Below are 15,958 nucleotides of genomic sequence, written 5' to 3' on the forward strand. Positions count from 1 at the left end.
GAAAATATTCCTACCATTTACAGTTATCCCAAAGTAGAATAGATTGCCTTCAAAGGTAGTGGGTGTCCTTTTCCTGGGGGCTTTCAAGCACAGGTTAGAGACCACCTATCATTTATATGATAAAATTCTTTTTCAGGTACAGTTTGGACCAAATGGCCACTGAGGTCCCTTCTAACTGTAAAATTCAGAGATTCCACTATATAATACCTTCTAATGAAAAACAAGACTAAAATGATTTCTATTGTTAACATTCACTGTTATCTGATTTTTTAATATTTTGTTCAAATCAGAAATGTTAAGGGAAAAATGCAGCAATAATCCTCATGGTATAGTGGAAAGAAATATTTGCCTTTGAATCAGAAGATTTCAGACCTAAGTCCTGGCTCTTCTCCTAATCAGACACATATAAACCGAATCCCAGAATCATGGATATAGCGCTGGGAGAGACTTTAAATGCCTTCTATGATAACCCCCTCATTTTACAGACCAGAAGACAGGTGTTCAATGAGTTGCTCAAGATCACATAGCTAGTCATGTCAAATGAGATTAGAACTCAGAACCTGTGTCTCTAAAGGAGATACCTATAATCAATAAATATATCAAAACATATTTATTTCCCATGAAAAAGGCTTCTAGCCTCAGTATCCTTGTCAATGGGCTTATCTTTCATGGGTATTGTGAGAAAAGCACTCTGTGATCTTCACAGCACTCTAAAAGCCAGAGCTGTTATTAGCACCCAAATCTGTTGGGAAAGTAGAAAATGAAAACAAAATCAAAGTGGCTTCATGGGAATCTTTAATATAGTTCTAGCCAGTAGTTACACAGCTCATTCTAGCAAGGTTTCCTTAAGACTATTTGGCTTCCAGGGGGAATCATGAAAATATATTTGCAGGCTTTAATGTCTTTGAACAGATGTGGTACCATATTGCTTCTTACATTCTCACGCTGAGCATGTTCTAAGACAACCAAGATGATTGGTTGAGATTCCAACCACGTAACACTTTGTCCTTGACATAATGGCCTCAATGCCCCTCCCTCGGTTACTGGCTCTCGTTCGCAGAGGATTTTATAAGCGACTCTGATAATTCCCACCAAGGTAGTCTTCTCTCTCCATGAGCAAGGGCTGCTCTTCTTCTGAGAACCTCTTTCTCTTCCTCCGGCAAAAGAGGCTGGTGAGCCCTAGGATGATGGCAGTGATCACTCCGCCAACGGCAGCAGCTGCAACAAGCCACTGCCAGATCTGACTTGCTTGCTCCAAGTAAGGCTTAATAAATTCTTGAAAGAAGTCAGGTGCTGAAAAGAGAAGACATCTATGCTCAATACTTTCATCAGTAATCATTTTTGAAGAGCCTACTTTGAAATCACTGTGCTGGGCTCCCAGACTGCAAAGAAAGAAGTAAAGCTTAAAAGCTATATGAGATAAACATATATGCAAAATAAATGTCATAGGGGCAGTAGGGGCAGCTAGGTGATAGAGCCGGATGTGGAGATGGAAAGTCCTGAATTCAAATTTGACCTCAGATACTACCTAGCTGTGTGACATTGGGCAAGTCACTTAACCTCAATGGCCTAGCTCTTACTGATCTTTGAGTTTAGAACCTATACTGGTATTGATTCTAGGACAGAAGATAGGGTTTAAAAAATTATTTTAAAACAAGTAAATGAATGAATAAACAAATAAATTCAATAATGAAGAGGGGAGGGGTAGTAATGACAGTTTGGGGATCAGGAAAGATTTTAGTTAGAATGCCTTTCTGAACACTATAAAAATTATAAACATATTTAAAATAATGTATAATATATCATATAATTATATATTATAACAATATAATAATATATAAATAAGTAAAAATATAAAAACATAAAAATAAAATAAAAACATTTTAAAAGCTGGACATTTTATTAAAATCTCTGATTCCCTTCATGGATGGGGACAGAGGTAAGGTAGGGTAGAGGAAGGCACTTGAACTGCAGTCAGAAGACCTCAGGTCAAATACCAGTTCTCTCATTAGCTGTGATGTGATGCCAGACAAATCGCATTGAGTCTCTGCACCTCTGTTTTCTCATCTGTAAAAATGTACATTGAACCATATATATAAATGTAAATATGCAAACACACATATACACAATATATCTCCCTCATAGTTTTATTGTGATGAAAACATTTTGAAAAAACTCTGTAAAATAATAGATCATAATAAAACAAAGTCTATTTGTATTACCTCCTACACAGAGCTATTGTGATAAAACTATTTTGTAAACATGAAATCCTATGTAGATGTGAGGTTTTATCTTCAAATGGCAGATATTCCCAAGTCCTGTGCATTCATTCATTCATTTATTTAAAAAATGTTGAATGATGCCTTTGTACAAAACACTGAATTAGCCACTATGAGGCCATGAAGATAAAAAAAAAAATCAATCTAGCAGAAGAGATAAGATGTTTTCACAAATAAACATTATACAAAAATAGAATAGGGAGATATGTATCATAAAATAACATGGATGACCTATATATCGTATCACGTGCCTTCTTGGGGTTGGGAGAAAGGGTGGAAGGGAGCAGGGAGAAAAGAAGGACCTATGGATATTTGTGCTTTACCTTATTGAGTCATGATGTCCCAAGGTATCAAGGCACCATGTTGGGGGAAGAGGTAGTAAAAGGCAAGGTAGAAAGGGACAGAATCATCATTAGCATCACAATAAATAGCCACACCAACAATAATAACATGTTCCTATGTCTGTTTCTTGGTGAACACTGCCATGTTTTATTTCACTCCCTGATTGTATTAGCAGCTACCTTGCTACTTTCTACATGGCCCTTTTCTTCTCCCACTCTCTGCTCTCTAGTTTTCAAATCAGCGGCAAATTAAAACTTCTCACTGGAAAGAGGAGAGGGAGGGAATAATAAACATTTATATAGTAACTACTATGTGCCAGGCATTGAACATTGAACCCAGAACCTCCTGTCTCTAAGCTTGGCTCTCTATCCATTGAACCATCTTGCTGTTCCAGTTGCTTACATATTTCTATTCTTTGTGTTTAGCTTGTGGGTTTTAAAATGTATAAATATTTTATATGTATAAATGGAGATTTTGGGAAATTCTAAGAGACTTCTGGGTGATGAAGTCCAAAGGCTCAAAATCTCCATTTATACAAACTAATTGCTTTCTCTCTGATAAACACATATTTTTGTTTAATAGTTCTTTAAGGTTTGTAAAATATATAATTTGAAAATATATATTCACTTGAATATATATTCATTTATATATTATTGTTATTTTATAATATAATAATTAATATTATATAAATATATAATTTGAATCTTACAACAAATCAGGGCAGTTAGGAGACAGTGAATAGAATGCTGGGCCTAGAGTCAGGGACACATCTTCATGGGTTCAAATCTGGCCTCAGATACTTATTAACTGGGTGACCCTGAGCAAGTCACTTAACCCATTTGCCTCAATTTCCTTATCTATAAATGAGCTGGAGAAGGAAATGTCAGACCATTCTAGGATCTGTCAAGAAAACCCCAAATGGGATCATAAAGAGTAGGACACAATTGAATAAAAATAAAAGGAATAATAGATTATTATTATTATTATTGCACATGATTATCCTGAGACTCAGACAAGCTAAATGACATTTATCACACAACTAATAAAAGTGCCCAAGGCAGGATTCAAACCTGGGTCTCTGAGCCTTTCTCCTAACTGCAAGATAGAAGAAAATAAAGTCATCCTGGTTATCATTTTCAGAACTTTCCTTTCAAGTAGAGAGGTTACAGTTTCTAGTTTAATTGATCACATTCAACTAATCTTGACAATAAAGACGCTGTTCTCACCTGGGGATCCTGGTCTCCCTTACCCTTCTGATACAACATTGATTTTCTTTGAAAGTTTATCAGAAAATAGAATTTAGCCTATACACACTATCTGTGCTTTATGTCAGGGCACATATTAAAAAGTTGTGGAGGAAGGGGAACAGACTTAGTTTGACTCAGAGGACCCTTAGGATACTAATCAATCATGTTCTATAACTGAAAATAAAAAAGAAAGTGATGGTTTTCTGCACTCTTCAGCATGCTTGCATTTTAAAATATGTCGAGTCTTAAATTTTTATCACTTTAAACTTACAAAGATATGTGGGTCCACATCAAACATAGCTGGAGGCATTTGTGACCCACAGGAAACACAGGGTGATTCTATACAAATATTTTTCCATATGTGTTTGTTTTTTGGAGATGAGAACCGGATAGAATTCATTTACATTCCTAAAGATCTGTTTTACTTTGTAGTGAGTGAGAGAAAGTAGGTTTCTTCCAGTAACCCCTTTAGTTTATGAGAATATTACTATGGTGGCATCAGGAAGAGAGAGCCAAGCGCAGAGTCGGGAAGACTTAAGGAACCTCGGCGGGTTCCGTGTGATGAACTTCCAATCATGATAAAATCACAGATGCTGAATGAATATGACGAGAAGAGCATGTTTTGAGAGTTGGCAGGGACTTGTAGGCCATTTAGTGCCAACCCTTCGTTGGACTAATGACAACACTGAGGCTCAGCCAAGTCAAACGATTTAGCCACGATTCCCCAAGTAAACATCGAGGAAAAGTTTCGATCCTGAGACTGCCTTATGGCAGAGCTAGTACCCTTTCTTCTGATCCATACTGTTCCCTCCAGATGATGATTATAGGATCCCTACTGCCCAGCACAGCGCCTGGCACCTAGAAAACCCTTAATATATGCTTATTGATAGATCTGGAGTTAGACGTGACCCCAGAAGTCAACTAGTGTAACCCTTTCATTTCAAAGATAAGGAAACCTTGACCCAAGGAGTGATCCGGGCAATGTAACCAAGCTCATCCAGGGACTAGTAATTAGCCAAGCTGCATTCAAGCCCAGATCCTCTGTCCCTCTGACTCCACTTCCAGGACCTTTCCATAATATCACCTTTCCTGCCCTAATTGGCAATGAAATAGAACTAAATAAAGCAAGTTCTCCCTATGCTATATGGTGGATGCCAGCTATCACAATTCTTCTAGCACATCAGAGGGCTACTCTAGACAATCGCAATTCTTCATGCACTTGGGGATTAAACAGGGACTCAAACTGAACTGCCAACTTTAAATGAGAAGGGATCATATGAATATATTGACTATAAATATTATTTTATTTATTATTTACTATATATTTGATATATGTTATGTATTCTACATTGTTATTTGTTTTAATATTATTCAATTAAGAAATTGAAGAGTGAAAAAGTTAATTACTATCATTGTTTATTAGTAGTCATAGCGATAGAAAAAGTAGTAGCAATAGTTGCAGTAGTAGAAGAGTAGTAGTAGTAGCAGTAGCAGCAGCAGCAGCAAGAGGAGGAAGAAAAGAGGAAGAGAAGGAATAAAGGAAAAGTCTTTTCTTATACTAATATTCTCACACAATGCCTCAGTGTTATGAAGAGGTATCCTTGGGGTCTCGAAAGCTATGCCAGTATGTTGAGGGTTCTTAATCTGAAGTTTTTAATTTAAAAAATTGTGATATCTTCTTCTACATATTCTTTTGACCTTGTATGTTTTTTTCTGCATTTTTAAACTTTATTTTGAGAAGAGGTCCATGGACTTTACCACTCCACCAAAGGATCCATGATATACAAGGAAGTTGACATGGCAAATTCAAGCATCTCCTGCCAGTCTAAGAAGGCTTTCAGTACAGGGCCAATGATACAATGTGGCTCTGTTTGAGCATGTTTGACTAAGGTTGAAGAGGCTCATTACTAAGTTGTTCAAAGGGTGACAAATTTCCAAAGAGAGCAATTCTCCACGAACAGATAGGAAGAATGAAACTATATGACCCCAAACCAATAAAATGGTACATTTGTCAATTACTGAATTATTTGATTTTTTTCCTTCCTAAACCAGTAACTGATGAACTCAGAGCAGAAAGAATCAAGGAAACTAAAACATTCTCAAAAACTAAACAAAAACAAGCATTTCTTTCACTTTAAGTTCTGGGAGTATATAGCATCATCCTAAATTTCTGAAAGGTTTCTAGTAGAGCTTACCAAGTGGCATAATTAATAACTAAGGACTAACTGGGCAAAGAGATAATCTACCTCAACAGAAACATAACGTTTTCTACTATAGTTTTTCATATGATAATAACATCTCTTTCTTTTCTTTTTTTTTTTAATTAAATTTTTAGAGTTTAGAAAATGGTCTATATGCATTAGTCACTGCTTGAGGTTCCTTCAACAAGAAACTGAATCTCTGAACTCTGAGTGTTTACACTGGCTGTCCCCAAGTCTTAAAGGCTCTTCTTTCCCAACTCTACCTCTTAGCTTCTCTTGTTTCTAGGTAGCATCTCAACTCACCTTTTGCAGGAAGCCTTCCTTTCTCATTACCCTTAACTCTAGTGTTTTCTTTCTATTGATTGTTACCAATTTTCTTATAGATAATTTATTTGTAGATAGTTGTTTTGTGGTGTCACCCTCTGTGAACTCCTCCAGAATAGGGATTATCATTTTGCCTTTCTTTGAATCCTCAGTCCTTAGCATCTGAATAATGTTTACTGAAAAGGTAAATAGGTATTCTTTCTTTTTTTAGTTACTATAACAATATAGTATGACAAAATAATATATATATATATGATTTGTTGTTGTTATGTAATAAATTATAATTAATATGTTTATCCTAAAGACATTAGGTATATTTTTTGATGAGGAAAATAAAGGTAAGAAGATTAAGTTAACTTGCTTAAGGATTCACTGTTGGCCAATAAAAAAAGAAATGGAGCCCAAGTCTTTTGATTCATTCTCTTATTTTCCAGTGAGTCCTCTCTTGGCTTCTTTCCTTTCAACTATAACATTATTATTCAGACATACACTGCCAAGGAAAAATATTGACTAGGCTGTTCTCTGTCTCTTCATAGAACAAAGTTTATACAAGAAGAGTATTTTGTAAAAGAGGAGAGCAAGACTCTCAAAGGTTTTTTTTTTTTTTGGTGGGTGGCAGCTGGGTGGCTCAGTAGATTGAGAGCCAGATCTAGAGTTGGGAGGTCCTGGATTCAAATGTGACCTTAGATACTTCCCAGCTGTGTGACCCTGGGCAAGTGACTTAACCACCAATTCCTGTCCCTTACCATTCTTTCACCTTGGAACCAATAAATAGTATTGATTCTAAGATGGAAGGCAAGAGTTTTGTAATATTGAAAAATTAATATTATGCCAGGTGTAATATGCTAAATGTAACATTTAGAAATTGATTTGGAAATATAATAGTAGTAAAAAATTGATGTGGCCATCGTTTATAAATAATTAACCCTTAAGTCATGAGGATGATAGTAGCTTTTAATTAAATTTTAATATAAATATAGTCTAAGAAAGAAATAAAGAGGGAAAAGAAATGAAAAAAAAAATATTTCTTAGCCTACCAGACCACAAAGTGTCTTCTGCCTGAGCCACCGACTTCCAGAGAAACAAAATCCCCAGCCTCCTCTCCGGTCTCATTTTTATAGTTCTCCTCCATATCACATCCTTTCCCTCTGTGCAGGTCTAACACATCTCAGAAACCAATCAAAGTCTCTCTGATCCAGAACTGTAACCCCTAGCTCTGGGTCGCTAATGGGCTGGCTCAGACTAGTAGAAAGTTCATGATCCTGGGAGAAAGGGGTTCCCTTTACACATTAAAAAAAAAAAAATATATATATATATATATATATACATGTATATATTATATATCTCTCAAAGAGTTTTTAGGTAACAAGCTTGAGGATGAGAAGAAAAGGGATCTGCTTTCTCTTTGGAGAACTTATTATTTAATAAAAAATCATTGTCTCAGAACTATAGAAAGTATGGAAAATATCCTGTCTTCCAGCATCTCTTCTCTCAAAAACAAAGCAAAACAAAACAAAAAACTCAAACATATGCCCATAGCCTCATTAAGACAGGTTCTCTAGGACAGGACTGATGAGGTAGGCCTAGTGACTCCTGTAGCTTTGGGGCTCCATTTTCAGAAACTGGATATCATATATATTTCTTAAAATACCTTGTGACCCAGTGTTTTCCTTTGGCTGCCCAGTCTCCCACTTTGGAGCCCCATCCAGCCTTGCCTTTCTCTAAGAACAGCCATGCTCCAAAACTTTCTTTACATCTTCTCTATCCTTGCAATCAAAACTCATTTCTTTTCAAATTGTCACAATGAGCCATTAGAAAACAACACTGATTATGTTAGTTAGAAGATATAGATATATAGAAGATATAGAAAATAATTAATTATGTGTTCCTGACTGACAGGGATATAACTAGATTTCTGTTTTCATGGGCATAAGGTGAGGAAATTGTCTCTACCAATGCAGACTAACAATTTTGCAATTTACAGTCAGAGAGTTTGTCTAGACCACAGATAGGTTACAGGAATTACCCAGGTCACATAGCCAGAGTGTGTCAGGGGTGTGTTCTGGTAAGGAAGTAGTTTCTTTCCACATCAGGGTATCTAGCTTAAATAGAATTGGAGGCCTTTAAACCATAAATAAAGATCTCTGCCAGTTTATATTTTTACTTAGAAAACCACATATTAAAATTATCTATGTTTTGTTTTTATTTATCTTATTAAGTATTCCTAGGAACATTGTAATCTATATAAATGTAAAAATTAAAATTAATCTCAAATAGTAAAAAAATTATATTTTTAGGAATGTATTAATGATCTTTAGAAATAAAGGAATAAAAGGTAATAAGATAAAACCAACCATGTGCCCATGGCTCAGCCTATTCAAAATCCCTACACTTACCACCACCACCATGCTTGTGACATCAAGCCCAAGAGAGAGTAGGACTGCTCATTCAATTTATTCCCTGTCTAGAGGAAGTATGTAATGACAGGAAGTCAGTGGATTCCTGGGAAATGTAGTTCTTTTTTTTTAGGGAAACATTTTCAATTATACATAGTTCCATTTACACTCAATTGAGTTGTGGGCCCCAATTCCACAGAAGTCACAATATTGTGAACTGGCCAGGGCTTTAACACCCTTTAAAGCATATCACATCACCTCTGGAATAACTGAAGCACTCTATTAATTGTCTCTGGGATATTTGCTTTCTAAAGAGGAGTCTTACTCATAAATATCTCTTATGGTAGAATTTCAGACTGTGTTGAAAAAATATCTCACATCAAAAAGATCTTCCTGGTATCATAAACTGAAATAGTTTGACTGTCTTCAAAAGGTTCTCAGAGCAGTATCCTGCTCTGCCCAACATCTTCTTTTTGTCCCCTGGTTGACTCTGTTTATTTTCCAGGACTACCTCTTATTCTTTTTCTATATTCTTGTGACTCATTGATTGAATTTAGAGCTTGGTTTGTTTCTTGAGACCCTGTGAGATATTCATCGAATCTGTGAGGCCAGTTTGGTCTTAGACTGCTCTCACTCTTATTATCTGTTCAACTCTTTCCATACTGTAAGTACTAACCTTATATTACAAATATGAGGAAACTGAGAATCATAAGGGTTCAAGGGCCAGTGCTTTAATATCTACCAACTATGTGCTCAGGTTCATGCAAGGCTCTAAGTACCAATATTCTTCTGGTATACCTTATGACCTCTTGGCATGGGACCCAGGGTTTCTTTCTGGGCAGCCCAAACTCCAGAAGTTTTCTAGGTCAAAGGGGACATAAGAAATTCCTTTCTGCTTCCTGAAGGGAGCATCTCCTTCAGGAACTTTCCCTAGATCTTCAATTAACATAGATATGGACCTCCCAGTTCCACTCTGATAAACATTGGGTGGTACCTAAGCTAATCATCCTTTGAATTCCACAGACCTTTGCCTATACTCCCAACCTCAAAGTATTACCTCATTCCTGCTTTCCCCCCTTTTCCCCTTCCTTATCCTATAACCCCAGACCCCCTCTCCTCAGGGAGGCAGTGTTCCCCCTGCACACTGTTTCCCAGCCTTTCAACATGGCTTCCAAATAAATACATTTCTCTTTTTATTTTTAAGCTAAGTTTTGGAGTCTTGCTTTCTTGCAAGGGGCAACCTGTCCCGAATCTGGGGTTTCACCTCAAAGCTCTCCCACAAGACTCTGACTAAACACTATTTGAGTGTTCTCGGTCTTCATAACTCCCTACTTCTGTGGCAAAGTCACCTGCTCATGGGGGAGTTAGGAGAAGACAGTAAGAAGAAGGATAACAGATACATTCTCCAGTGAGGTAAGGGACAGAAGCAATAGAAAGCAATATGAGTAAATCTTATTCAAAGATACAGTGTATCTAGGGGTGGCTAGAATACATTGCTATGGATAGAATGTTGGGCTTGGAGCCTTGAGTTCAAATCTAGCCTCAGATGCTTACTGGCTGTATGATCCTGGGCAAATCATTTCACCCTGTTTGCTCCAGTGCCTCATCTGTAAAATGAGCTGGAGAAGGAAATGGTAAACCACTTCAGTGACTTTGCCAAGAAAATCTCAAATGGGATCACGAAGAGTTTGAAACAACTAAGCATCAATAAAATACAAAATACAAATGTGAATTTTCAAGTTCTGCTGAGTTTAAAAGAATAATTCCCATTTATATAAGGAACACAGGGTGGGGAGAGGGGGAAGATTGTGAAATTGTTTACATCTATAATTCCTTTACTTAAAATGTTTAGTTTCTGCATTCTCCATAAGTCTCTTGCTTGCCTTCCCTCTCAATTTGCCTTTTCACTGCCTAAGGAAAAATCTCAGGACTGAAAATTGGTCTTTAATTTATTTTCTGTCTGGACCTTCCCTTGGTGCTGCTTTTCCCCCACAAGAAATGCATTTTAGAGATTCAGCCTGCATCCCATAAGAAAAGCTAAAGGGCCCTAGAGATGTTAATTACATCTTATTAGCCCATTATCTAATTTCGCCTCACCTTATTTCTATTACCTTCTGGTCAGGCAAATGTTTGAAATGTTTCAAACCATCCTTAGTCAATGAGGTTAGAACTGAGGAACTTGGTGATTTTTTTAGGAGCTTTTAAGTTATAAAGCTCTTGTTGAAGCCTTAGGAGATGGCATGGGTGGGGGGGGGAAGCCTTCACTGTTTTATCATCTTTATAGAATTTACCTCAACCCTGGCTATAGTATCTGAGACTTTAGCTTTGAAGAGCAGGCTGAAGAATTAACATCAGAAGGAGTTTGCCACCAGCTCTCAAGGTTAACATAGTATATAGATGTGGCAGTGGCTCAGTGTATAGAGCAGTGGATCTTGAATCTGGAAGATCTGAGTTCAAATTCAGCCTCCAACACTTCCTAGCTATGACTTTGGGCAAGTCATTTAAAGGCAGTTAGGTTAGGAAGACTGGAGTTCAAATCCAATCTCAGACATTTCCTAGTGATGTGACCACAAGCAAGTCACTTAGACCTCTGTCTAATGAAAGATTACACTGGATCTGCTGGAGAAGGAAACTGCAAACCACGCCTATATCCTTGCTAAGGAAACCCCATGAATAGTTATGGTCCAGGAGGTCACCAAGAAATCGACATGACTGAAAAACAGCAAGCAGAACTCAGTCCTCCAGAATCAAACACTTTCCACAGTTTTCCAACAATGATATGAGTCACTGTTTAAGTGACTTCCACAGGGTCCCAAAGGTATGTGTCTGGTTCTAGATTGGAACTCAGGCTTTCCTGACTCTGATTTCAATACTCTTTATATGATCCTACCTAGAGGCCTTAAATGATTAATTTGTAATAGTAATAACCAATAACAAATTAAGAATTTAAGATAAAAGAATCAAATAAGGAAGTCAGACTATTACAGTAGGAAAAGGGTTACATTTTTACTCAGAGTACAAAGTTCAAATCCCTACCCTGCCATAATATCACAATGTAAGTTTGGGAAATTTTGCTCACTCCTCTCAGACTCAGTTTTCTGATCTGTAAAATGAGAAGGTTGAACTAGATAACCTCTAAAGTACTTTCCAGCTCCTATATCAGTAAATTCAATGCATGTAGGTTGAGCCCACATACAAGATTGACACCGATATACATTTTTTTTTAATGAAGAAAAGAATGCCTCTCTCATTTCCATTTCTCAGAACTAGCCACTTTTTATTCTTTCAAGACAAGTCTATTTTCTGATTTCTATATCCAAGTCTTTCTTCTTCTCCTTTTCCTAGTCTCCTATTTCCAGAGGTCAATAACATCATCATCATAATAGTCCTGTTGGTCTCTACTATTTAATTACCCCTCTCTTCCCTCCCCACCTCTTTCCTATACCTCTGGATGCCTTTTGCATTTCCTTGCGTCATTGAGAGGGCATTCTTAGGAATTGGCTGCACATGTGCAGCCTTGCTGTCTTTCCAGAGGGTAGTGAGCTCCTTTAGGTTACACACCATATCTTTGGTTGGCAAGAAGGACCATGTATCCCTAAGTGGGGTGAAGATGATAGAAGGGCTCAAGGCCCTTCTTATATAGAGTGAGAGGGAATTACTGAATGTAAAAGAATTTGGGTTGGAAGACAATAAATACATAGAGAGTGTCAAAGAGGGCAGTAGCCGAATGCAAATAAAAAGACTATGATCTTTGCTCCTAGATGTATTGGAGATGATCTAAAGCATTAACACTAAGAGAAAGCAGGAAAGACTGTAGAAGATTAGAGAGACTTATTCATCCATTTATTTATTTCAAAAAAAGACGAAAATTTCTTACTATGTGAGCCATGGTGTGTTAGGCAGTTGGACCGATACAAAAATAAATATAGCATAGTTTCTCTCTGCTCTCTCTGCAGATTAGCAAGATCCCAGTGGTATCGATTTGAGTTTTATCAGTGGGTCCTTGGTGTTAATTTTTAAGTCACATAGATCTAAATTTAACCCCTGCAACTCACAAAGTGTATACATTTGTTACAACAAAGGATAGTTAGCAAGATATAGTTGAGGGGTCCTCTCTGGACTGAAGGTCACTGAGGAGCTGGAAATAGGTAAGAAAAGATAATAAGCATGATTGGATTACTTGAAGAAACTAGAGATATATACCCTGAAGAGGAAGGGAGTTTGTGGGACCATTGTTGAAGTAGGTTTACACTGTTCTTGTTTAGTCATATATGATTCTTCATGACCCTGTATGAGTTTTTTGTTTGTTTTTGTTTGTTTGGGGATTTTTTGGCAAAGATATTGGAGTGGTTTGTTATTTCCTTCTTCATTTTATTTTATAAATGCAGAAACTGAGACAAAGAGGGGTAAGTGACTTTCCCAGGATCACATAGCTAGTAAGTATCTGAGGCCATATTTGAACTCAGGATAATGAGTCTTCCTGACTCCAAGCCCAGCACTCTATCCACTGTACAACCATTAAATTTTCCTTAGATCTCTCCATGTTGCCCAGGTTCTGGGAATAGAGCTGGTACTTAATTGTAGAATACAGAGATGATGCTGAGGACATAACACACCATGTGCTTGGCAGGACTTGAGTTAATTTCCCTTAGTATATGGTCCTATGCCTGGTGATTCCATTTAAACACATCTACTATCTGGCCCCCAAGAAGGTGGCCAGTTGATTCTAAATAGGATTCCAAAAATGTGGAAAGCAGATTCCTGGCACTAACTTTCACATTCTTGGGTTTCAATACTGAACAGGTAAAGACACTGTCCAAAAAGAACTGTGTCTTAAGGGTTATCTAGAGAATAGTATCTTTTAAACAATTTTATTTTTATTGCTATATTGTTATTTATTTTATTGCCATATTGTTCATCATTGTAAGAGCACACTTATACATAACCAAAACCTCCAAATAAAACCATAAATATACTGATGTGAAAGATAGTATATTTTGATCTGTATCCATCCAATTCTCTTCAGATGGATAGAATTCCCAATCATAAGTCTTTCAGGATTGTCCCAGATTATTGCATTGCTGAGAGTAGCCAAGTTTTCATAGTTCACTAATGTACAATATTGCTTTTATTGTGTATAACATTCTCCTAGTTCTGCTTATTTCTCTGCATCAGTTCATGCAGATCTTTCCAGATTTTTCTGAAATCATTTTGCCTATCATTTCATATAGCACAATATTATTCCATCCCCAACATATACCACAATTTGTTCAGTCATTTCCCAATTTATGGACATCCCCTTTATTTCCAATTCTTTGCCACTATAAAAAGAGCTGCTATAAATATTTTTGTATGAGTAGGTCCTTGTAGGGGTATTACAGGATTAAAGCATATGCACAATTTTATAGCCTTTTGGGGTATAGTTCCAAACTGACTTTCAGAAAGGTTGGATAAGTTCACAACTCTACTAACAATGCATTAGTGTTTCAATTTGGGGCAATGTATCTTTAAATAAAACTTGTATTAATAAACCAATCATAAGTATGTTCCAATGTGTCAGATCATGGAACCCTTTTAACCCAAGTATATGAGAATGACACAGTCATTTTATGCATGGGCAGTCTTCTGAACATCTCTTCAAATAATTGCACATAATGTGTATGCATAAGTATTTGTTGAATGCCTGAATGAGTATAAATGAGTGAATGTGAAAGAGGATTATGTTGTTCTTTTGGAATCCAGTGATAATTAGTGGAAGGCATGAATTCATCTCCAAAAGAAGAAGAATTTTAAATGATGGGAGTTGTATGAACAATGTCTTCTTGACATTGGTTTGAATAGTGAGTTACCTGCACATTGGGTAATCATTTGTTGGGGGTTGTGTTGAACCCTGGAAGGTTAGATTAGATGGATTTCTTGTCTTCTAAGGATCTTTCCCACTGTAAGAATCTGTGATGTCTTTTACTACTGCATGATTTGATGTATGAAACTCTGTTAGGCTCTGATTCAAAAACCTTTGAATTTGCCTCTTAATCTCTTTTTCTCATTGACTGACTCCTCAGTGAATGAGGAGCTAACCTTTCAAAGTGGATTTGGAACATTTCTGATTTTTAAATTTGTGCCTATCACACATGTTCAGAGGTACTCTCTTACTTGTAGCATTTTCTTCCTATGTTACCACATATTAGGACTCAGGTTTTACAGGACAAATTTTCCCACCTGGATGATTCTTTCTTTGATTTTAAATCCTTCCCAAATGGGATATAAGCAGTTCTGGCAGAGATCTGGATTTATTAAATGCTTAGGGATAAAGTACTTTTGTACTGGTGAAGAAAGTCTTCTGATTGCATTTCAGGCCTCTGGGAAAAACAGATTAACATTGTTTAATCATTCATTGGATTTCCTGAGCAGAGTCTACCTAGGTCACAGCTAGAAAGCTAATTAGCCACCATGAACATTTTTTTCTTTTAGGCTGAAGCAGATCTGCCCTGGGAATTAATCAGCTAGATGAAAGTAGTCACATTTTCAACACATATTTATGCTTTGATACATTTTGGTACAGGTGGAATTAAACATATGTAATGGGAGGCAGCTGGTGAAAGCACTGAGACCTAGATTCAATTGTGATCTCAGACATTTTGTAGCTGTGTGACCCTGGATAAGTCACTTAGCCCCCATTACTTAGCCCTTATTGTTCTTCTGCCTTGGAACAGGTACTTATTTCAATTCTAAGACAGAAGGTAAGGACTGAAAAAAAAAATGTAATGGGATGGGACAGAGCAATCCTCATAGAGAAGAGAAGGCAGAGCTTACATCTAGAAAGGCACAATGACATGCAATGGAAGTGTCCATTGACCGATGTTTTCCCATTGTTTGTAGTATGCAGACATTTTATGAGCTCCTTGAAGGCAAGGTGTTTCTTTTTGTATTTTTCTGTTTCTCTAGCTCTTAGCACAGTGTAGGTACCTAATCATTTCACCACATCATAATAGACTAACAATTCCTCAACTACTTGGATTGATATTAGAAAGTTCCCAATCACTGTGCAAGGACATAAGAAAACATATGGTCCCATCCACTGTTGGAATAATTACTTCTTGTTGTTGGATAAGAGACCCTGCAGTTTTGTCTTAAAAGGACTGATTCTACAATTGTAAAGTGCTCAGTGT

The 15,958-nt window shown here is 36.8% G+C and overlaps 1 protein-coding gene and 1 long non-coding RNA gene across 2 annotated transcripts in view; one reads left to right on the forward strand and one right to left on the reverse strand.

The window, feature by feature from the left end:
- Positions 1-1,066: 1,066 nt before the first annotated feature.
- The window catches only part of TYR (tyrosinase), a 167,667-nt gene continuing 152,775 nt past the window's right edge, over positions 1,067-15,958 (reverse strand). Inside the window, exon 5 of the mRNA XM_007490939.3 lies at positions 1,067-1,293. Within this exon, the coding sequence (XP_007491001.2) occupies positions 1,067-1,293 (227 nt within the window). The remainder of the gene's footprint in view (positions 1,294-15,958) is intronic.
- Positions 1,122-5,883, forward strand: LOC103103979 (uncharacterized). Its single transcript, XR_466279.2, has 2 exons — positions 1,122-1,258; positions 5,610-5,883. It is a non-coding gene; the product is annotated as an uncharacterized LOC103103979 (long non-coding RNA).

This window comes from Monodelphis domestica, chromosome 4 (assembly GCF_027887165.1).
Source record: "Monodelphis domestica isolate mMonDom1 chromosome 4, mMonDom1.pri, whole genome shotgun sequence".
Taxonomy (NCBI): Eukaryota; Metazoa; Chordata; class Mammalia; order Didelphimorphia; family Didelphidae; genus Monodelphis; species Monodelphis domestica.